At 38.9% G+C, this 23,743-nt stretch overlaps 1 protein-coding gene across 1 annotated transcript in view; it reads left to right on the top strand.

Annotated features, from left to right (window-relative positions):
- Nucleotides 1-23,743, top strand: part of dnah6 (dynein, axonemal, heavy chain 6) — a 341,236-nt gene that overhangs the window by 198,512 nt on the left and 118,981 nt on the right. The window contains exons 49-55 of the mRNA XM_043705917.1: nucleotides 7,404-7,544; nucleotides 9,502-9,744; nucleotides 14,626-14,793; nucleotides 16,146-16,381; nucleotides 16,559-16,820; nucleotides 17,669-17,792; nucleotides 20,435-20,631. Of these exons, the coding sequence (XP_043561852.1) occupies nucleotides 7,404-7,544; nucleotides 9,502-9,744; nucleotides 14,626-14,793; nucleotides 16,146-16,381; nucleotides 16,559-16,820; nucleotides 17,669-17,792; nucleotides 20,435-20,631 (1,371 nt within the window). The remainder of the gene's footprint in view (nucleotides 1-7,403; nucleotides 7,545-9,501; nucleotides 9,745-14,625; nucleotides 14,794-16,145; nucleotides 16,382-16,558; nucleotides 16,821-17,668; nucleotides 17,793-20,434; nucleotides 20,632-23,743) is intronic.

Here is a 23,743-nt window from a genome sequence, read left to right on the forward strand (position 1 = left end):
TCCTCATTCCGGAAGAAGGGCTTGTGCCCGAAACGTCGATTCTCCTGTTCTTTGGATGCTGCCTGACCTGCTGCGCTTTTCCAGCAACACATTTTCAGCTCTGATCTCCAGCATCTGCAGTCCTCACTTTCTCCTCTTATGCAAGTTGTAACCAATAAATAAGTTATATTGAATAAATTAACAAGATTCAATTTAACAGATTCGAATTTAGCAGACTCATTATTAGCCAAACAAATCACAGCTCTCCTGTGACATCAACTTTCAGTTTCTCTCTCAGAATCAGAATAAGAATTATTTACCTTCCCAGACTGCTCTCCGCTCAGCTCCTTTCCTGAAGTGAAGGCCCCAGATCCACGTGGTAACATTTTATACCTCTTACCTTCCCTGGTTGCTCTCCGCTTGCTTCTCTTCCAAAGTGAAGTCCCCAGTCACCATGTGGTAAGTTTTATCTGTGACCAATATTTCTAGGAGTCTATGTATTGCAAAATATGCGTGCAGTTTTTCTGTTGCTGTCCCTGTTTTTAACGCCTGAATTCTTTGCACATCCAATCACTTTGAGTGGGCATCCACAATGAGTAAGAACATTGAGCCCATGAAAGCACCTGCATAGTCAATATGTACCTGAGTTCAGGGTTTACCCAGTCATTCTCATGAAGGTGGAGGAGCTGCTGGTGGTAATTTTTGTCCTTGTTTGCACCAACACAGCTATGTCTACATCCAATCCTGGCTACCAGACATAATTTCTTGCCAACATCTTCATTTTGGAAACCCCTGGGTGACTCTGGTGGAGTTCAGCCAGTATCTGGTGGTGACCTTTGCTCGGGGCAATCACTGTTGCTCCACATAATAGTATGCCGTCCTCTACTCTGATCCTGTCTTTATGGGTCCAAAAAGGTTTCAGTTCTGGATGTGACGGTCCTTTGGTATCCCCACTATCATTACCAGCTATTTCAGTTTTGCCAGGATTGGATCATTCTGCATCCAAAGTCTGATGTTGTTAGTTGAGATTGGAGGTTTGTCTGAAAAATTTAAAACTTAAAAATGTATTGCTGGAAAAGCCCAGCCGAACTCTTCCAGTGGTGGTATCACCAATGCTGCATCTGCCAGTAGGAGGTGGCTCAATGCATGCACATTTGCTACTTGGCCTCCTGGACAGTGTTCCAAATTGTAATTATATTCACTTAGAATTAGAACCACTGAATTTGGCCTGAACCTATGTGTGGCACTGCCTTAGCCTCTTTAAGTAGTCTTTAAGTGGTGTGTGGTTCGCTATGATTACAAACTTATATCTGTAAAGGTATTGACTCCAAATATGATCACCAAACCTTCTTTGTCTATTGCTAGCCTATGAGCTAATACTACTCAGTGCTGTACAGGGAGGCATCACAAGTCAACACCAGATAACACTTAGCATCATAGTGTGCCAACACCTTGGAGGTTGACAACTATTTTTTCACTTCCCTGATAGCTATGGCTTGGCTACGTGACCATTCCTAAAGCTGACCCTGTTTTAACAGTGGATGCACAAATGCGTGGAAACCAGGTTATGTGCGACCTTTCCATAATAATTCACCAGGCCAAAGAAAGACCTAAGTTCTGATATAAATGTAGGAGCCAAGGCACCTTTGATTGTCCTCACTTTATCTTTCAATGGGTGTAACTCAGTCTTGTCGATTCTGTAGTCCAAGTAGTTTACTTGGGGTGCCTGGTACACACATTTTTCCCTTATGAGGTCTGTGGTTGCCTGGGAGAATGTCCAAGGACTATGTCCAAGTTCTCTAAATGCCCCTTATTGGTCGTCTTCATCTAGATAAACGGTGACCCAGGGTAGACCTTGTAAAATGTTCTCCCACATCCACTGAAAAATGGCACAGGCTGATGATACCCCAAATGCCAGTATCAGATATCGATACAAATTCTTATTTATATTAATTGTAGCATAGTTCTGGGAATCTTCATCTAACTGCAATTGCCAGGATGCACAGCTCATGTCCAGCTTCATGAAGGACAGCCCCCCAACTAGCTTTGTGGATAAATCTTCTATGCAAGGATTGGTCACTTATCCAGCTGCGAAAAATGGTTTACTGTTGGTTTAAAATTCCTCCAAAGGTGAACCAACCTATCGAGCTTCGCAGTCAGGACAAAAGGTGCTGCCCATTCCACAAACTGTACTGGTTTGATGATTCCTCCACTTTTCAGCCTTCTCATTTCTGCCTCTATGGGCTTTGAAGAATTGTGGAATTGCTTTCTGGTCAACATGCATGGTGGCCTTGGCTCCCTTAATAGTCCCTAGAATTTCCCGAAAAAAAAATTGGGTATTTAATTAGGACTTCACTCAGGTAACCGTTTGTAATTGAAAAATGTTGTGCCCATCTGAGTGACTCCTTCTCAACCAATTTTACCTCAGCGAGCATGGGCCTGAGCCTTTCACTACAATCAATGGTAACTGAACGAGCTGCTTCTCATACCGGAATCAATGTTGTATCCTTAATCTGTAAAGGTTATCAGTCTAGCCAAGGTCTTGCTCAAACTTAAGGGTTGTCCAGAGCTAATTTTGTTAAAGTCTTTTGGTAACTATGATCACTGAAATGGCCGTGCTGGTATCGACCTCCATTCGAAACTGGTGACCATTTAACCTGACATTTATGTTGATTGGTTCTGATATGAATATTGTTAAACCATTTAACTGTTCGAAACCAAATATAGGTGGAATGTCCAAGTGTACGCAGTCCTGGGTGTTAGTCTAAGAGTTCTCTTAATCCTTTGTCTATCTTGAGTCTGCATACTGGCAGCAACTAAACTGGCTGGCTGGCCTGGATTTTGAAGAAAGTTTTAACCATTTGGCCAAGGCTTAGCTTTGTTTTGAGATTTTACTGAGCGGGGCTGTTCAGGATATGTCCTGAGTGAGACGATGCAATTGCCTTTGCTCAAGTAGTGTTCCCCATCTCAGTTGGCCTGATGAGGGCGTCCACTTCCATCAGAATACCCTGTAATTCATATGCTCCACTTGCCACATTTTTCAATATCAAAGCCAGTTATAGGGCTTTTTTGAAGTCCAGTTGGGCATCAACTAGTAGACATTCTTGCATTGTTACATCATAAATCATATTGAAATAACTTTGCAGAGGCCAGTATCCTGTCACCAAGTCACCCTTCATTTACACATAGAGAGTCCTTGACACTGATTCAGCTTCTTCAGAGCCAGGTCGAAGAGTGAACAGAACCTCTGATACACCACTTTTTATTTGTCAACCCGGGCTCCCTGACTGGACCAGATTAACGGCCTCAGTCAGGGAACACATATTCCAAGAGGTCCATCTGGCTGACTTTGTTATAATCACTAGAACTTCCAGATTCATATCTCTCCTAGCAAACTGGCTATTTACTTAAGAATTAATCAGTGACCACGAGTTTTGCAAATTTCTGCAGTTGATTTCTTGTATGGGAGCAAGTCCCTTTGCTAACTCATGAATTTGAGAGCTTTAGGTTTTTTTCAGAAAGAGACTGTAGGCCAGATATTTTCAGAGTTGGCCCTTTCAAGCGAATGAGATGCTGATGTGGATTTGTCATCTCCATTTCCATCAAATCCAATATTTGTTGGCAAGGTGTAGGGTTAGGGTGTGATTCACTTGGGTAGGAAAGCTGAACTCAGAAAGAACATTTGGATTAAGTACAAAGTTCAAACAAATCATATTTTCATTGTTCCAAGAGCTTTGACTGATGGTATGAGAATTACAGATTGCTGAAGTAGATGTAACTGTGCTTGAATGCCGGATAAGGTTAGTTTACATGCCATGATGTGAGGCTTAAGTCCCCTGCTCTTCAAGCTTGAAATAAAAGCTCACTTAAATTGTCAATGAAAAGTTATAACAAGCCTGGTGCTTTGATTTGATTAACAAGATGACTTGTGATTGTTAGGAAAACAATTGTTAGGGCGGCATGGTGGTACAGTGGTTAGCACTGCTGCCTCACAGCACCAGGCTCCCAGGTTTGATTCCAGCCTTGGGTGACTGTCTGTGTGGAATTTGCACATTCTCCACGTGTCTGCGTGGGTTTCCTCCGGGTGCTCCGGTTTCCTCCCACAATCCAAAGATGTGCAGGTTAAGTGAATTGGTCATGCTAAATTGTTCATAGTCAGTGGTGAATATGGGGAATGGGTTACTTTTCGGAGGGTTGGTGTGGACTGTAGGGAATCTAATCTAATCATAACCACCTGTTCCACAATTTTAATAAAGTTGTTCATTGCCATTTCCCAAGGGTTTGTTCTTAAGGAATTATGAATGCTTGGTTGAATTTTTAAGGCCATAATGATCTCAGCATGTGTGCTGAAGCTGTCTTAAGCAGTTTAAATAGACTAAGAGGCCAGGGTTAAAGTCTCACCTGCTTCAGAGGTGTGTGATAACATCTCTGAACAGGTTGATTAGAAAAATAGATTTTTAAAAAGCTGACTACTGAGTAAAACTTTTCTTTATAATAAATTAATTACTTGAGTTACATCAAATAATGTATTTGGCTCTGGGTTTTCTATTACTGACAGTTTTGTTTATACAATTTTTGTGTGCCCATGGTGAGCACAGTCCCATTTTGCAGTTTTGGAATACACATTCTATGAGAGGTTGTGATTACATTGGGGAGGTTGCAGAGTAGATAAAGTAGGATGTTGACTGGGTTGGAGTGTTTATGAAGAGAGACTGTTCTTTCTTTTTACCTTGTTCTTAAGATTCTCTGCTTAGATATTTGTACCTAAGATGGCATCTTGTGTGGCCACATTACACACTTCTCATTGTACTCCCATGCTTTTGTACTTGAGTAGTAGTGACAATAAAATCAAAATCAAAAATCACACTGGGTTTTCTTTTCCTTGGAACAAAGGAGTTATGATGGAGCTCACATTTGAGATAAATAAAATTGAGGAACATAGATCGGGTAGCAGGAAGTAAGTTTTCCTATTGATGGAGGGATCATTGACCAGGGGTCATAAATTGATGCTGCAGCAAGTTTAGCAGGGATATGAAGAAATTCTTTTTCATCCAGAGGGTGGTAAGAATTTGGAGCTCACTGTCTGAAAAGGTGCGAGAAACAGAAGCCCTCATAAAATTTAAGATGTATTTAGATGTTCTCATGCAATGCCAAGGTGTACAAAGCTATGGGCAAAGTGCTGGCAATTGGCTTAGATTAATTTGGTGGTTTATTTTTGGCCAGCGCAAACTCAATTCGCTAAAGGGTCTTTTCCTGTGCTGCTGACTTCTGATTCAATGACTCTAAGCCAGAAAGCCAATGACAGACAGGTCGAAAATTAGATCCAGTAATTTTTTTGGCGCCGACGTAGTGTGCTACAGACTGCCATAGAGTGGAGCAGTAAAGGGCTGAAATTACAACTGTTTTTTTTCCTTATGTTACATTGTTATTCATTGGCTTCAGAAAATGTGACAGTTATTTTACTTTGACCTCACATACTTATTCCATTTGATAAGTTTGTTCACTACTGAGAGATAATGCAATAACCACAGCTGTCAATTAACTCTTATGGATAATTTAAAGTTACTGTATAATAACAACAAAGAAGACCTTGTCAAGGATGTGACAAACCAGAAGCGCAGCAACATTCAGCTATGTGTTCCTTATAAAATTGTTACCTTGACTCAGAACAAAGATAAATGTTCCAGTTGTTCATTATCCTATTGATTCAGCTCAGCTGCAAGTTCCAGTTCCATTTCTTTAGGGATTTACTTGGAGTTCCAAAGAATAGAATAGCCTGTTTCACGAGCCTATAAATATTTATACTTTCAATTCTTGTATGAAAATGATTTAAACTGTCCTTGAGAGTTGCCTTCAGTGCTCCCTGACACCTTAAGAATCTCTGAAGGTACCACTTTAACTTTTAGCATTTCATCTCTTACGATTGTAAATAAAAACAAGATAATTTAGCTTGCAAAACTGTTCCACTATTCAGCGATATCATGACAAATCTGTTACCTCATACGACATACAATCTAGTTGTCTGCTATTCCTGTATGTATGGCACCTTACCTCCCCAAACTTGATATGATGGTAGCGGCCCAAATCTGTTGCCTTGCATACTTAGGCCAGATATACCTACAAGTACATGGATATTTGACTTTGAGAGGTTCTTGAAGAAGTTTTATCAATAATGTCAGTACAGAACACATATAAACATCGTGAAATTAACATTTTGAAAATTCCTTTAATACTTAAAAAACAATGAATCTGATAGTATTAACTTTGGATTGAAACAAAATTTTGTATATTCGTTAAATAAAGATATTTCTAATGGCAATCTTTAGCAGTCATCCCATATGCAATAACTGGGTTGGTCATATTCATGTCCTAGAGCTTACTTTTATTCACAGTGGATTCATTGCAATCTGCTCTGCTATGCAATTTAGAGTTCAGGAATCATTCAAAGATTATGGATCTGATCTCCCTGATACTACAACAACAAATTCCTTGTTGTTCAGAAAATTTAAATCCTTTTTTTTCTGTATGATGGAATTTCAAGAAAAGATAAGCCACTGTATTTATTATTGAGTATTATTGAGTTACTAAACCTACATCCTAGCCCTTGCTCTTTCTGTATAATTAAATGAGAAAATGTGGAATGAAGGGAATTTCCATGATTTATCAAGTCCTCTCCATTAAGCATATATTTTACACCATATAGAAGCGCACACATCATATTTACACTCTTGCAACTTTTAACACCCTTGCAATAACTTTGCGTAACATTTGGGCGGCACGGTGGCACAGTGGTTAGCACTGTTGCCTCACAGCGCCAGAGACCCGGGTTCAATTCCCGCCTCAGGCGACTGACTGTGTGGAGTTTGCATGTTCTCCCCATATCTGCGTGGGTTTCCTCCAGGTGCTCCAGTTTCCTCCCACAATCCCAAAAAAATGTGCAGGTTAGGTGAATTGGCCATGCTAAATTGCCCGTAGTGTTAGGTGAAGGGGTAAATGTAGGGGAATGGGTCTGGGTGGGTTACGCTTCGGCGGGTCGGTGTGGACTTGTTGGGCCGAAGGGCCTGTTTCCACACTGTAAGTAATCTAATCTAAAATCTAATTTGTCCTGTCTTCTAATGCTCATTAACCAAAACTATTCAAGATAAATCCAATTATGCTGTTCTCTGTATTTATTGTTAACATTGTTAACATGGATTCTACAAATCCCTGCATCTCCGGACCCAACATTATGTACAAGTTTGGTTATCTTAGTGCTCATCTTCAAATTTTAAGCTTATTTTCTTCCACCAAGAGGTTGCAGAGCTTTATTTTAAAGATGTGAAATGATTTGCCATTTACAGCTTTTATTGGGGATCATATATGTACAGATCCTGATATATTTGCGAACAAACAAAATATTAATCATGTGTCTTTCTTGTCCTCAGGTTTTTCAATTTTTTATAAATCGTGTTCGGCAGAAATTGCACATTGTACTTTGCATGAGTCCTGTTGGTGATGCATTTCGAGCTCGATGTCGAATGTTTCCATCTCTCGTAAATTGCTGTACTATTGACTGGTTTGTGCAGGTATGCAGTAATGTCTAACCTGTTAGTACATTGCTGACCTCTGTCAGCCCCTATTTATATATTATGTTTCTAAAAATGAAGGGACAGCACAGACTTTAATGAAAATCGTGCAAGGACTAATCTTTTTATTCCCACCACCCAATATACTGCCTGAAGGATGAGGGAGTTATCAGGAAATTTTTAAATCCAAAATCCAACTACCTGCTTATTACCTAAAACAGCCAGAACCACTTCTCCAAAATAGGAGTTATTTATTTTTTAATTTGAGCTCCTACGCCTGTTGTAGGCCTTAGTGCAATTTTCAGATGCTGGCGATGAAGAGACCTTGCCAGTGGTCCCTGAAAGAGACAACTGAAGACTGCTTAGAGAAAGGAGCACAATTCATGGTGCCAATGATACTCAGTGAGCAAAATCTTCCTATCCATTTCTACCCACTTTACTTCCCTCTGAACATGTTATGAATTGGCTCTTCTTAGTGTATTGGCAAATTTTATAATCAACAGGAAAAAAAGTCTATATCAATAAGGATTATATTCAACCTCTATTGATAATCTGAATACAGAATATCTCCCCCAAGAATGAAATAACTTTCTTGGGTAATTTGTCTTCAGCTCTCAGCTCATCTCCTCAGCCAACCCATAAACATTCCCAATCCTGGTTCCATGCTGATCCATACTACCTCATATCCTGCACACATCCAATAACCTTTCAGACTCTTCATGCCAACCATAATCTTCTACTGAGCCCCATGGCCCCTGATAGCCTCTATGCTAATTTATTGCCATTTCATACCAACCTATCCCTTCTCCTTTATCCTACACCAACCATATCAACTCACCCAGTATCCAAACTTGGGCAAAGCTTAGGACCCATTATGAGGTGAGTTAGAATTCTATTAAAGAGAGTTCTGGTTGTGTTTTGTAGGTTTCACTATATTGAAAAACGTCATTCTTACAAACCCATTTACTACATTGACATACCTTCAAGTACATTTAATTCAAGTACACAACCCCTTACAATTCCAAGACTTTGAGTAAATTCATTGTCCCACTTCAAAAGGAGTCTTTTGTGAACCCAACTCTTTGCTGATCTATATCTCATGTTAAGTAGATATTTTATTATTAAGGTGTATACTCTGTAATGCTGTTTGTTTAATAGTTAATTTGGAGTTGTTAAATTGTTAGCCTTTTAGATTTGTGTCACTGTGGCTGTCTTGCCTTGGGGCCAGTTTTTAGTTGGAGAATTTTAGTGTTCATTCAAAATTGACCCAGGCCTCATTCAAATGTTGCTAACTATCTCTTCTGGATGAAAGGATTGTATGAAATGGTAGAAACTCAACCAAACAAGATACATACTGCCAAACAGGCAAGTGGTGTCTTTGTAAAACTTAATGTCAGATTTCTATGATATAATTGTGACCATATGTTAGAAAGGATGTCATTAGTTACCCTTTCTTATCATAACTGCGTAACAGATTAAAATACAAGTGGATCAGATTTAAGTGACTATCATCTTGGTGATTTTAATTGGCCAATCTCCAACATCAAGCCCACAATTGCTCCACATGATTCTAAGTCCTGGGAAATTTGGTCAGCACAAATGAGTTTTACCAAAGGGTTGGTTTCTATGCAAGTACAATTCTGACTTGCCAAATGCCATAAGAATTAAGCGGAGACTTAGGCAATTCATTCTCTCAATCATGGCTGATCTCAATCACAGCCTCAATTCTATTTCCTGCCCACTTCCCATAACTCTTTAGCCCATTACTAATTTAAAATTTGTGCATTGAATTTATTCACTGTCATGGTGTTTATCACACTCTGATGTAGTGAATTCCACAGAGTTTGAAAATTTGAAGTATGCTGTGAAATCTGGCACATTTTGTGATAAAGGCTAGTCATTTGTTCGCGTTAATAAAATGATAAGGAATTGATGCAAATTGCCCCTTTTCTTTCAGTGGCCACGAGAAGCGCTCCTTTCTGTATCAAAGAACTTCTTTGCAAATGTTGATCTGGGCAGTGATGAAATGAAGGAAAAGTTTTCTGAAATGTGTGTACAAGTTCACACAAGTGTGAATGAGAAGGCAGATCAATATTATGCTGAGCTGCGACGGCGATACTATACAACACCCACATCTTATCTCGAGCTTATTAACCTCTACTTGGCCATGCTGGCAGAGAAACGAAAGGAACTAATTTCGGTAAAGCTCTAGACTTTGAAGTTGTTCAACAAAACTAAATATCAAATGAAGTTTCTGGTGATGCAGTTATTTTTGAGCAACACTATTTCTTTGAACTGTCATTTGAATAAAAGGAAAAAATTGATCTTTGGGAGGAAAAGGGGCAATATTTAAGGAGTTGTTTGATTCTAAGCAAGTCCATTTGAAACTTTCAAGAAATTCAGTTCACCCTAATATTGTTTCCATCATAACGAGGAATGAGATTGTGTAACAAGCTATCTACCATAGAATAACTCAGGTCTGATTATGAAATGTTATTGTTTTCCTCTTGACAGGTTCAGCAGTGAGAAAAGCCTTTACATTTGTCTGTTGGAATCATGGAATAGAATTATAGAATACCTACAGTGCAGAAAGAGGCCATTTAACCTACTGAATCTGCATCGACCCTCTGAAAACCATTCCACCCAGACAGGAAAACCCCCATTCCCTCCATGTAAACCTGAATGGCATTTTTACCTTGGCTAACCCATCCAACCTGCTCATTTATGGACTGTGGGAGGAAATCTGAGCACCCAGGGAAACCCATGCAGACATAGGGAGAATGTGCAAACTCCACACAGACAGTCGCCCAAAGGTGGAATTGAACCCTGGTCCCTGGCACTGTGAAGCAGCACTGCTAACTTCTGTGTCCTCATGCTGCCCTAGGTTAATGAGGGTGGTCAAGTTAATAGTTGCAAGCAAGATTGCTGGGATTTGAAAACCTGCAGCTGGAAACTGTGGTCACTGTGCCATGTTTGTACTCCCCACCAGCCCTAGTGAACTCTCTAGGCTCAGTATGAGGCTTTTAATAACGGTTGTATTACATCCATGATCTATCTGAAAATGATGCGTGCTCCACAAGGGATGTGGATTGTCTGGCGTACAAAGTTAAAAATCACAGAACACCAGGTTATAGTCCAACAGGTGCACTATTTGGAAGCACCAACTTTCGGAGCGCTGCTCCTTCATCAGGTGGTTGTGGACTACACAGTTGTAAGACACAGAATTTATAAGAAAAGTTTACAGTCTGATGTGACTGAAATCATACATTGAAAAATATCTTCACTGTTTGCTAAGTCTCTCATCTGTTAGAATGACCATGATAGTTTCGCTTCTTTCATATGTAAATCACAAAACATTTTTTAAAAGTTACATTCTCAGGTTAACTGTAACAATTGATGTCAGCCCAGATAGGATGTTGAAGGTGTTAGCCCCCTTTGTTCTGTTGTCTGTGCCATAATGTTTAGACTGATTCTAATCTAAAAAATGAGTTAAAAGAGTCTTACATGAATTCATGCAGTTTTTGAGCAAAGTACAATGTAACTTTGCAAGTACAAATTCACCCCACAAACGTACATGTGTGTGCGCGTGAGTGTATCTGTCTGTCTGGGGTGGGGTGTTGTGAGTGTCTGTGAGAGAGAGTGTACACGTGTGTGTGAGAGTGGAAAGGGGTCTCAGTCTGTGAGAGGGTGCATGGTGTGAGTGTAGGAGTGTGTGTATGTATACATGTGTGTGTGTTCTGAAAGCTAGTGCTTCCAAATAGTGCACCTGTTGGACTATAACTTGGTGTTGTGCAATTTTTAACTTTGTACACCCCAGTCCAACACCGGCATCTCCAAATCATGACGATTGTCTGGCATAAGTGCAGATGCTGCCAGACCTGCTGAGTTTTATCAGCAATTTCTGTTTTTGTTTCAGATTTCCTGCATCCACAGTTTTTTGTTTTATCACGTTTCCTCACCTCCAAGCAAGAGTGCTGCTTTTATAATTATAATGTGTTATAATCTCTAGTTGATAATACAGCAGGCTCTGCAGGTCTGTCCTGCTGGAACCTCTATTCAAAAGATGGAATGAGGATAAGGAGGAAGATGGAAAGGGTGTTAGGAACCTGGATGAAAAGTAGAGCAAGGTTGACGTGGAGATCATGGTCAGATGCTTTACAGAGATGGAGAAGGGAGGGGAATGGAATGACAATCAGAAAAAAATCCTATGAACTGCAGTGCATTATTTACTTTGAGCAGAGGCCTAAAGTAACAAGTCAAAGGACAAAGGGAAAAGGAGATTGAAGGGAGGAAGGAAAGTTGAAGATAAGGTAGGGGTAATAAACTAGAAATCACAGTTGTGGGACAGAAATGGAAGAATAGTCTTGGAGTAGCTTCTGACTCTGTGGTGGTTCCCCATTACAAGCAGGGCTGTTGTAAGAAAATTGCATTCCATTTATGTGAAAATGCAGTACCGTCTGGTGATGTGATGCATCTTTGAGGTAGTCAAGCTGACTTGTTGCTTCAGTTGCAAGTCAATTTCTTCTTGTTTCGAAGTGTAATTTCAATAGTCAGCTGGGGCTGACAGAAGATCCAGCAATGTGGTCTGTGTGCCAGTTAAGGAATTTGTAATAGCCGGAGGTTGTGGTTCAGTGACCACAAGCCCAAAATTGGACACTCTGAATTGAGTCACAGCAGCAAAAATTAGAGCTAAGAGAAAATTGGCCAAACTAAGTTAAACAGCAACTAGCAGCTATTAGCTACAGAGAACAATAGAAACCAAGATCAAAGAGGTTAAAAGATCTAAAAGACAAACCACTTATAACCAGCTCAAGGATTATGTATTTGTGAAATATTGATCAAAAGTTCTGGCATCTTGACTGCCGGAATATGTGCACTTTATACCTTTTGGCATGGCAACAGTAAAAGGGTGTTGATGAAACCTCATTGGATGATTTGAGCTCAGCTCATGACCTCATTGGCCAAAGATCACAGAACATTCTGGAAGGACAGGTCTGAGGGGTAACACATGCCTAGAAGCCGTCCCTCAGTGAAGACTCAGAGAAAAGTCAATGAAGGTTCACAGGGAAGACTTGCAGCAAGTCCATGCAGCAACCTAAGAAGATCCAGGAGAAGATGTGTTCTGACCTGTGAGACCCACCTTTATAGAAGAGAACCAGCCTTATGTCTGAGAGGAAGGACATTCCAACAACCCAGTTCACATATATGGATCATTGTGGGCAATATAATTTCTTGGATGGCGAGATCTAGACAAAGAGTAAATATTGGGAAATGTTCACAGTGATTTTTAATAAGGAATATTTTGTTAATAAAATTGAGTTGAACTGTCATTTTGTCCTCCTCACCTATAAGACAGTTTAGGTAATGAGTTTTTAATACATAAGAAATTAAAATATTCAAAGCACGGACAACAAGATATACTTCCAGAATTATTAATTTGTTGCTTGTAAGTGTGACAAAAAAAACTACATATTATTTCCTATTTTGTCATTGGTAGATCTTCTGTGATATTACTCAAGACAAATGGGATAGCCTTAGAGATATTGTTTCTCAACTTGTTATATTGTAACATATCTTGGGTGGGACTTAAACCCAAGCCTTCCAACTCAGAGGTAGGGACAGTAAAATTGCACTACAAAGACCCTTTTTAATGGGTTAAATTATGAGGTGGGTGTAGCCTGTTTGAACATAATATGGTACGTGTCTGAGACAGGTGGAACTTGAACCTACACCTCCTGGCTTAGATGTAGGGACACTACCACTTTGTCACAAGAACCTCAGAGGTAAGACATACATTTAGACATTTTTTGAAGTGTGACAAAGAGCTAGAATGTGCCACGTAAAATGATGTTGGTCAGAAGTGTGTGTTAGATGCAATTGTAAAATATCATGTAGATTGAAAACCAATTGGAAATAAAGTTAGGATTTTGCTTTCTCCTACTCTGCAGTAATTACCGAAAAGTGTGTAATCACATTTTTAATTATTTGTGACTATTATGTGATGAGAATTTATTTCCCAGGAAATATTGGATTGTTGCCTGTAATGAACTGGTTTAGGTAGGATGGTTGAATATTACATTCATAATTTTGTCTTTATCATGACAAAGATAGGGAATATTCAAATCATATTTATTTTGACCAAATATAATTTGTTTTAATTGCAGTTGGCAGATTGAAGTGTCTCTCAAAAACTTGTAATTATAACTGATAACATTTAGTCATCCCATTTAGTGTAGGGTTGCTCTCTGTTTTGTGCATTGTGTTGCATGGAATTAAGCGATTGATCAGAACTTGGAGTCTGCATCTTCAATGACAATCCTCATATTGTTTTTTTTTGCTGCAAGCTTGTTTCTAAAGCTATCATTAGTCAGGCAGCAGTGATTGTTGGTTGTTGTGAATTATCCCAGTGTGCTGTTTCGAGATAGCATTGCCTCTTGCTGTTACTTTCATGCTCAAATCTCCCAGTTTGGCAGACAAACAGAAAAAGCTATAAACAGGGATAAATAATTGTAACTCGACTGTTGTTCAATGCTCTTGCACTTCCACAAGCTTCTGCAGCTTCTGTCTAATTTTGTACAAATTTATACCTAATACAGTCTGAAAGTTAGTAATACTGAAGAACTTTCATTGTTTATTGTTACTTTTATGGACATAAGACTTATAAAATGCTACTTAAATTCTATATTGGACAACAATATAATTTTGATATATATGTTTTTTAAAAAAAAAATTTCATAGCTGCCTGAGAGAGAATTCAATAGCCATGTACTTTCAGATACAAATATTCAATCGCTGTTACTAATTTTAATGTATTCTGATTATATTTGTGAGACATATAAGAAGGACTTAACATTTTTAATGTTAGATATCAGAGAATTTGTGTAGGGGTCTTTTTTTTTCCAATTGTAGTTAATTTAAAATAATTAACTAGTCTACAAGTAAATTGTTCCATATTTTTACATATAAATATTCAATCACTTTTGCACGTATCTTATTATAGTTGGTGTGATCTGATTAGCTGAAAATGTCAATATGAGTGATGATATCTGAATTACTTTTAATATTTCTGGTGCAATAACAGGCTCGGGATCGTGTGAAAAATGGTCTTACCAAATTGCTAGAGACTAATGTGCTGGTCGACACAATGCAAGTTGAGCTTTCAGCTCTTGAACCAATTCTCCAGCAGAAATCAGTTGATGTAAATGCGTTAATGGAGAAATTGAGTGTGGACCATGCAGAGGCAGACCAGGTAAGCAATCTAAAGACAATCATTTTAAGGAAGTCTCTGCTTGATTATTAGCTGTATTGTTTTAAATTTTTTAATGTCCCTTCGGTCATTAAGATTCCGTCTCACACCTTCCTCTGAAGGGACTATAATTCTTTTAAGCAACATTATTAGAATTACTGCAAGATACAATAGAGACTGTAAATCTGAATTAAAAATTAAGAATTCTGTAAAAATCAGCTGTTTTGGAGGCATTCTGTGGAGAGCATAGTTAGCTTTTCCAGTGAAAAATGACTGTTAAGTGATGAAGTTTCAGCTGTAGCAAAGTCAATAATATAGTATGACAATAATATGTCATGGAAGCCATTTGCATCTAGAAATTTGGTTGGTTTTATATATGTGGGCAGGGGGTGGCACAAGGAATGATTGATGCATCTAAAAGGTGAGGACCAAACAAACTCAGTAGAAATTGGGCCTCTGTTCTTATCGTCATTGAGCTGGTGAGCTGCAGCCATTACTATACAGCACACCAGCAGACCAGAATGAAAGAGATTGTGCAACTGCACTGCAGTTATGTATGAGATTTGTATCTATGTTTTCACTAGAGTCTTTATGCTCTCCGGGGCCGACCTGATAACTGGTCTCACCAGAGCAGCCTCAGTCTGACATCACTCTTGCCTTACTGTACTGCCCCCACGTCTCCCCACACGCATTTCCCAACCTCCACACATTCAGCACCCCCCTACCCCCCCCAAAACCAAATGTCAGGACCTGACCCAATTGTCGTCAATTTTAGCATCTGTGCCATTGATAGGAGCCAGCATCTACTGAATGGATTGTTGCATGATTATCTCTGTCATCAACATTTAATGTTGTTCCAAAGTAGTGATCTTAATAGCGATAATAACTTTGTGAACTTTCTTTGCTTAAATAAACTTATTCCACCTAACGCACACATTTTGTCTCAGAAAAAAGTAATAACTTGTGCACCAATACAAGATATTTGCATACACCTGTCACCACTGCACATCACACTTACAGCATCAATCTCTTCAACACTCAATGGCAATGCCATTAGAGATCGACTAGTGAGAATTTAAGTGACAGTCCTTAAAGCCTTGATGAGAACATTTTGGGAATGGCATCCATTTTGATACAACTGAAATGAGGTTCATATACTTTTATCATTCTTTTTCAGAGATTCTTTCTTAAAGAAATGCTGTAGGTTATTGAAAATGAACACGATAATTTCTCAAAATTTCAGAGTTATGGCAAACACATAACAATATATGTGTCAGGTTATTCAATTGGCGATATATTAACTCAAGAAAGTTAAAGTATAGATAAAAGTTTAACCTTTTTTTTGGTTGTGTTAGATTCGTAAAATTGTACAGGAAGATGAAATTTTAGCCAAGTCAAAAGCTGCAGAGACCCAAGCTATAGCTGATGATGCACAGCGAGATCTTGATGAAGCTATGCCTGCCTTGGATGCAGCAAACAAAGCTCTGGATTCTTTGGACAAGGCAGATATATCTGAAGTTAGAGTATTTACCAAACCTCCAGATCTTGTCATGACTGTCATGGAAGCCATTTGCATCCTGCTTAATGCAAAGTGAGTAACATGTTATTGCCCTGTCAATCATGGGTCCTGTATTGGAAGATACCAGCCATTTTCCTTTCTTTTATTGAATTAAGATACTTTGGTGATCATGCTTTAGGATTTGTTTATGGATCAATCCATTGACTCTAAAGACTAATGAAACTAAGTTTTGTTTAAAATTTATGTTAGAACGGACTGGGCTACAGCGAAGCAAGTTCTTGGTGATTCAAACTTCTTGAAGAAACTCATGGATTATGACAAAGACAACATTAAACCCCAGATTCTGCAACGTCTTCAGAAATATATCAATAATCCTGATTTCGTGCCAGAAAAAGTAGAAAAAGTGTCCAAAGCTTGCAAATCTATGTGTATGTGGGTGAGAGCTATGGATCTATATTCTCGAGTTTCTAAAGAGGTCGAGCCAAAACGGATAAAACTAGCTGCGGCTCAGGTGAGTTAGAATCTCAAGGGTTTATATTCATGTGATTTAAAATAATAGTGAATAACATTAACCCTTGAATACAATGGGAAAGGAATGGTAAAGAGTTCATATTGGTAGACCTATTTGCCTATTTAGGCTTTAATGCCATGTTAACTTGAGTTGCCAGCCCAGGTGTTTGCTTTAATCAAGTGTGAACCTCATGAATTCATATGAATAAAATCCACAGGAATACTGGATAGGGTGTGCATTATGGATATTTGTTCAGTAACTGCTGGTGAAAGAGATGGAACAAGCATAAAAATGTACACGTGCAAATAGATTTTATGCATCCTTTGGACAACCCAAGAATGGTGTGTCCTGTGCTGTCGCTTGGCCCTGCTTCTCTGCAGTCATATGTCATCACCATTCATCTCTTTACTCTTTCTGCTGGTTGGCTCAACCTGTAATTTGCCTGATAATGGGCTGGCCTAGAGTTAATGAACTGTGATAGGAAATCTGAAGCTTTTTGGATATATCTTTTTCAGATCTGGGCCTCCTGCTGCAGATCTTTTTTGACTCATCCACTTGTTGCATCCACTGTTTATCTAGAAATGTAAGTCTCCAACATGTCCTGACCTCTCCTCCCTCTGTCCCCCTGCCCTTGGCAAATCAATCTGCATTTTAAAGTGAATTATAAGTATGCATTGATAAAGTCAAAATTACTGCATGATTTAGACCCAGCAACATTTTGAGGTGATCTAACAATTTGCAATTAAAGAAGAGACTCAGCACTGCAAAGGTCTTTCAAATTATATTTATTTTTGAAAGGAGATATCATTTCTACACATCCCTTCACCATTCCTTTAATTACTTACTAGGCTGAACTTGATGCCACCTTGGCAACACTGAAGGAAAAACAGGCTAAATTAAGACAACTTGATCAAAGACTCGAGGATCTTCAAGAACAGTATGATAACAATGTGGGAGAGAAAGAACAGCTTGGTGAGCTATTGTTGGAAGTATTCCAAGATAATGTTTAATTTCATTGTTCAAAGATGAACAAAATTACTGAAAAATGATTGTGTCTAGTGGTAAAGAAATGGCATAAGTATTGGACGAAATCATTTCTTTCCACAATTTGGAATTGTAAACTAGAACATTTTGTTAGCAAATATTTGTAATCAAGCAGTGCACTAATTTAAGAAATTACAAGATATGTAATGAATTGGCACAAAGGTCAGTATTTTGAAAGAGTGAGATCAAATGGGTTGAAGAGCCCTCATTATCCAGAATCATTTTGTAACCTTGTGATATTTTATCTAAATAGCAATAGTAATTGGGACTCAAAAGTAACCTATTAACCACAATATTGTTTGGGGTGTTCTGTGGATGTGCAATGTGCAATTTACATGTGCAATTCCTCTCTCTTTTGCCTGTTTGAGAGTTGAACAAAATTCACTTCAACTGATTTCTTGTGGCTAGTTGCAAGGGGTCACCTTAATAAAAACTGGAGTTTAGTAGAACTTTGGATTTCTGCTCCAAGCAGAACTTATTTGATGCTGAGGATCCAGAGTGAAGGCCAGCAAGTCACTTCTTGTACATCAGGAAACTGAATATATTTGCCCCAGAAGCACTTTGGGATTCAGATGATTCAGACAATGAAAGTGGGGCAGGTTGAGAGTAAGCCAGACACAAATGCTTCTCGTAGGAAATGTTAAGCCAAGATTTAAATGATCAATATGACAAGGCTGGGAGCTGAAGTAAATTGGGGAACAAAGCTTAAAGATGACGAGGGAAAGAAGTAACGCAGGCCTTGTGAAGATGGAGCACAGTGGAACCTGAGGACCGAAACTGGGATTGCTGTTCGGGATGGGACCAAGCTGTACATGCTGAAGTCACAATGGAGCTGCTTTTCCTGGAAGATGAACATGTGGTGGTATGCAGAATGAAATTATGACAAGATTATGCATTGAAATACAGAACATACTGAAATAACATTGTTGGTTGCAGAGCTAGAGTTGCTACACTGTGGGATGGAACAGAGCAATTGTGTAGCATTTAAGTTTGTGTTGTATAAATCTATGGCTCTAAGCAAGCAGTAGAATAGGAATAGGTAGAATTAAAGCAATGAATGTAAATAGCAGATATGGAGATCTTGAGATGACAGTGTAAATTTGGAAAATTGTACTTGGGCCTCAGTAGTGGCAAGGAATACAGTTTGAATAGGAGTGTTCTGAGGGGGCCTGGGAAGGAACAGAGTTGAAATATAGAAAACAGATTTCATTTTGAAATGGATTGAATAAAACTGGGCATTTAGTAAGGTGACAAAATGGCACAGAATTGGGGCTGTCTGGAAATGAGGGCAAATACACAAAAGATGACCTGGAACCTGGGCACAATGAAAGAAAGAACTCATTTATATACAGCATTTTGAGACCTACTGGATTGTCCAAAGCTCTTCACAATTAATGGGTATTTTTGAAGTATTTTATTGTGATATATAAGGAAACCTGGTAACGAAACGAGATTCCAAAAATGTCACTGAGATAAGTGACCAGAAATTTGGGTTGTTGTCACTGGGAATAAATATTGATGAAAATTTGGAAGAAGCTATTATCCTTAAGTTAGTGTCAAGAAATCTTTAATATTGCCCTATAAAGAAAGATGGGTACTCAGTTTTACATCTCATTTATCACTTTCCACTGGGGTTTCAGCTTGGTTTATATATGTACATTCCTGAATTCGTGCTTGAAGCTATAACATTCTGAATCAGAAGTAATAGGGCTGCTTCTGGGCCATGCCTGAGAATAGGTAAACTACTGAGTTGGAAAGGATTAATGGAAGCCATAACAGAATACAAATATGGCAATGCATCTACTGGTGATTTGTTTCGCTCATTGATCAGGTTGATTAATGGTGTTGAGTGGTTAACAAGGATTATGATAAGATTTAATTGGTGCACAGTACTATTTGGTTACCACTTGGCAACCATCAAAGTTTTAGTTTTACAATTGAATTTCTGATTCATAATGCTATGATTCCATCTGCATTACTATCTTTGGGACTGTGATTTTTACTTTCGCCATCTGGGCAGAAATTAATCAGAAAAGATTGCCCAATCTTTCACAGACCCTAACAAAAATTGCTGGAAAAGCTCAGCAGGTTTGGCAGCATCTGTGGAGAGAAATCAGAGTTAACCTTTTGGGTCCACTGACACTTCCTTAGACCCTTTCATAGATCCTGCTTGATTTTCAACTCATTAAAATCAGTGGGATGTGAAATAGGTAACTTTTCCAGTAGGTGGGTGATCCACACAACCATGCTGGCAGTGAAGCTAAGAATTGTACCTAAAATCTGATTTTGTATCAACAGACTATTTTTACCTTGCAAAGTGATCAAAAACAATCAGTACCACATAAGCTCTCATTACACACTTACCTGATTTATCTTTTCCCTTGAATTCTTTGGATAGAAATATTAGGAGGCTAGTATAACAGTTGTTGACAAACAAGTTATTAACAGTTCTATATTCCACAAGAAGTATGTTCAGAAAATTTGCAATTTACTCTGCTTAATTTATTGCTTTTCACAATTTTAATAATTTCAATTGTAATTGCTTGAGTGTAACACTTTTTTCTCTTTAGCACAAACAATGGAACTAACTCAGGCTCGATTAGTGCGTGCTGGAAAACTTACCGCTGCTCTTGGAGATGAACAAATTCGTTGGCAAGAGAGCATAGTTCTTTTTGAACAGGAAATAGCAAATATTATTGGAAATGTCTTCATTGCAGCAGCTTGTGTGGCATATTATGGAGCCTTTACTTCTAAGTACCGGCAGCTGGTATGTTACAGTCTTTTCGATGTAATTTAATCACTGAAGTGCGGAATGTCCTAGAACTACCAACAATGACAGAAGCAAAATAAACAATTTGCTTTTGCTATGTGTTAAGTACCATGAAATCTTTGAACAGTTGATTTGGCTTTCCACGAGAGGGCACATGTTATTGTCAACCATGCTACCTGAGTGGTGGTGGAATTTCCATTTCTGCATCCTGGTTTGTTGCTGGCCAAGAGTGGTAACCAATCTTGCTGAGCAGTGAGCTATATTTATGTTTTCAAATTAGGATGGTGGCCATTTGTTGAGTTTAAAAAGTACATAATGACAAATAGATACTAGACCTTTTATTAACTGCAGACATCACTAAAGGAGAATTGTTTAAATTAACATGCTTGTGACTTGACAAATTTTATAGCATTTCAACATACAGTAATTGTCAATCTGCAGTTGCTTTCTCAAAGAAATAACCTAATGCTGCAATTGCATTGTCATTTGTAGGAAAGCTGTATTATCTGTATAAATAGATTGCCATAAAATTATTTGTTTATTTGTAATCAGTAAGTATTGTTTTAATAGGGATTTCAAAAGAGAATTATTGATCTGGCGTGCCTTGAGCTTAAAAAAAAAGTATATATTTATTGTGGTTCCCTGCAGATGGTCTGATGAACCATGCGACCTGTTTCCAAGTAAAACCTTAGAAACGTTACACCACAGGAAAAGGCCATTCAGCCTACCATGTCTGCACTACAAATATAAACTAGTCACCTACGCTAATTCAATTTTCCACAACCTGGTTCATTGCCTTGCAGGCAGCAACACTTCAGGTGCATTTCAAATGAATTGCAGTTTCTGTCTCAATCACTAAACATCAAAATCAAGGTGCCCATGATGCAAGATTTTCCTCATGTTCCCTCTAATCCTTCTAACGTAAATCTGTGCTTCCTGTATTTGAACTATCCTCCCTGAACTTTCCACTAGTGAAAACAGATCTTTCCCATCCACTCTATTCAAGCTCTTCAGTATTTTGTACACTTTGATTAAGTCACACCTCAGCCTTATTTGTTTGAAGGAAAACAATCTGAGGCTATTAAATCTTTCCTCATAGCTGCATTATCCAAGCCTTAGCAATATTTTGGTATGTCTCCTTTATAATATATCCAGAGCAACTTTTGTCCTTCCTGTAACATAGTGACCAGAACTATACATAAAACTTCAATTGTGGCCTAATCAGTGTCTTAAGTAGTTTCAGTATTAGATTCCTGATTTTGTATTTATGTCCTACCCAGTAATGGAAAGTACACATTTTGCCTTCTTTATCATCTTATCTACTTTTCTTGCCACCTTCAGGGTCCTATGCAAGTGCTTGCCAAGGTCTCTCACTCCTTCTACCCTTCTTAGTAACTTCCTGGTTATTGTTTACTTGTTTGTTTGTCCTCCCCAATTGCATAACTTTGCCCTTTGTTGGATTGAGTTCCATTTGCCATTTTTCCACCCACTTAACCGAATCAGTGACATTATCATGCAGTTGACAACTATGCTCTCCATTATCAACTAGTCAGCCAACTTTTGGCATTGCAGAGTATTATGAATGAATTCTGAATATGTCTGATCAAATGGTAATCCTGAACAGCTCACTGACAGTCAGGTCTGGGTATTTGTTCCATGGGCGGGTGGGAAAATGGAGGTCAAACTGTTTTTTGGGTCCCAAATATAACCCTGGTGGAGTGAAATAGGCACTCTTTGCGATTTGCAAAAAATGCACCCCCTCACTTGGCATGGATACAGCTGCTTTGTGCCATTTAAGTGTATGGGAAGACTCTCCAGCTTGAGAAGAGTAGCAAGTTGTGATGAAGGATAAGTGAATGATATATAGGTATTTTCTCACCAACATATTTTGATATTTTCAAAAATATATTCCCAAGGCCAGGCTACCACAGTGGTATGGTGTGCTAGGGAACAGGAAAACTCCTCTCCAAGGCAGAATGTGGCTGCCTTTGCATCCTGACAGGCCTAGAGATCTTCGAAACTTGTCTGGAATGCTGGTTGCCCACATCCTGTACTTGGCAGTCTGCCTCCTAGAGGTTAAAGTTAAAAATCACACAACACCAGGTTATAGTCTAATAGGTTTATTTTGGAAGTACAGGCTTTTTGACTGCTGCTCCTTCATCAGGAGCAGCACTCTGAAAGCCAGTGCTTCCAAATAAACCTGTTGGACCATAACCTGGTGTTGTGATTTTTAACTTTGTCCACCCCAGTCCAACAAGGGGCACCTCCACATTCAGCAAGTTAACCACCTTTGTTGAGTCAGGCAACTGGAATTCCATCAATTGCAGTTAGTAAGGATCTGAATAAAACTGAATCAAATACCTGTATATATGTGTGAAGCCCAAAACTTTAGCCTAGGGAGTGGTCAGTTGAGTCAGCCCCACCATTTCCTCCATAGTGTACAGTTTTAGCTTCAATGACTTAGTGATTTCAGTGATCAATTCTCCAGCCTGAAATGCAACTTGATTACCTCCTTGCCAACTGGCCTGGCTGCCAATCAGTGTTAATTTCAGCATCAAAGAAGTCGTCCATAACAAGAGCTAGGGGCTGACCAGGGCAGGAGAGTTGATTCAAGCAGTAGAGAATTCTCAACCAAAGTGGAGAGGGGCGAGGTCATCTTGAAGGAGGTGAGTGCTCAGCAGTAAAGATCAGGAGTTTGTGTTGACGAATTGGAGGCTTCAGAAGTGAGGCCCATCAGTAACAGGTACTGTTGTTGGGGGCTTTGGTTTTGGGATCTGGTGTTGTTGGCGGGTGGTCAGATGTGTGTGGTGTAAAAGTATTGGAATGGGTCTGGGAAGTGTCTCAATCATGGAGACACCTCAGACAGGCACCTGGATGCCAGACACATGTGAATGCATTCACCAGGGCCCAATCTTGAGCGGGTTGCTGGGTTCTCTAAGTTCGTAAAACCTAGCCAATATCTGTTACATTTCAAAAGCTGTGAGTATGAAGCTAATGACCTTGGTACCAAGTTTCCTGTGCAGCTACAGACTCTGTCAAAATTAGAAATAAGCAGGTCAGTGGGGTATTTCTATCTGGAAACAGATTTCTTGCACATTAAACCCACTCC

This window comes from Chiloscyllium plagiosum, chromosome 2 (assembly GCF_004010195.1).
Source record: "Chiloscyllium plagiosum isolate BGI_BamShark_2017 chromosome 2, ASM401019v2, whole genome shotgun sequence".
Taxonomy (NCBI): Eukaryota; Metazoa; Chordata; class Chondrichthyes; order Orectolobiformes; family Hemiscylliidae; genus Chiloscyllium; species Chiloscyllium plagiosum.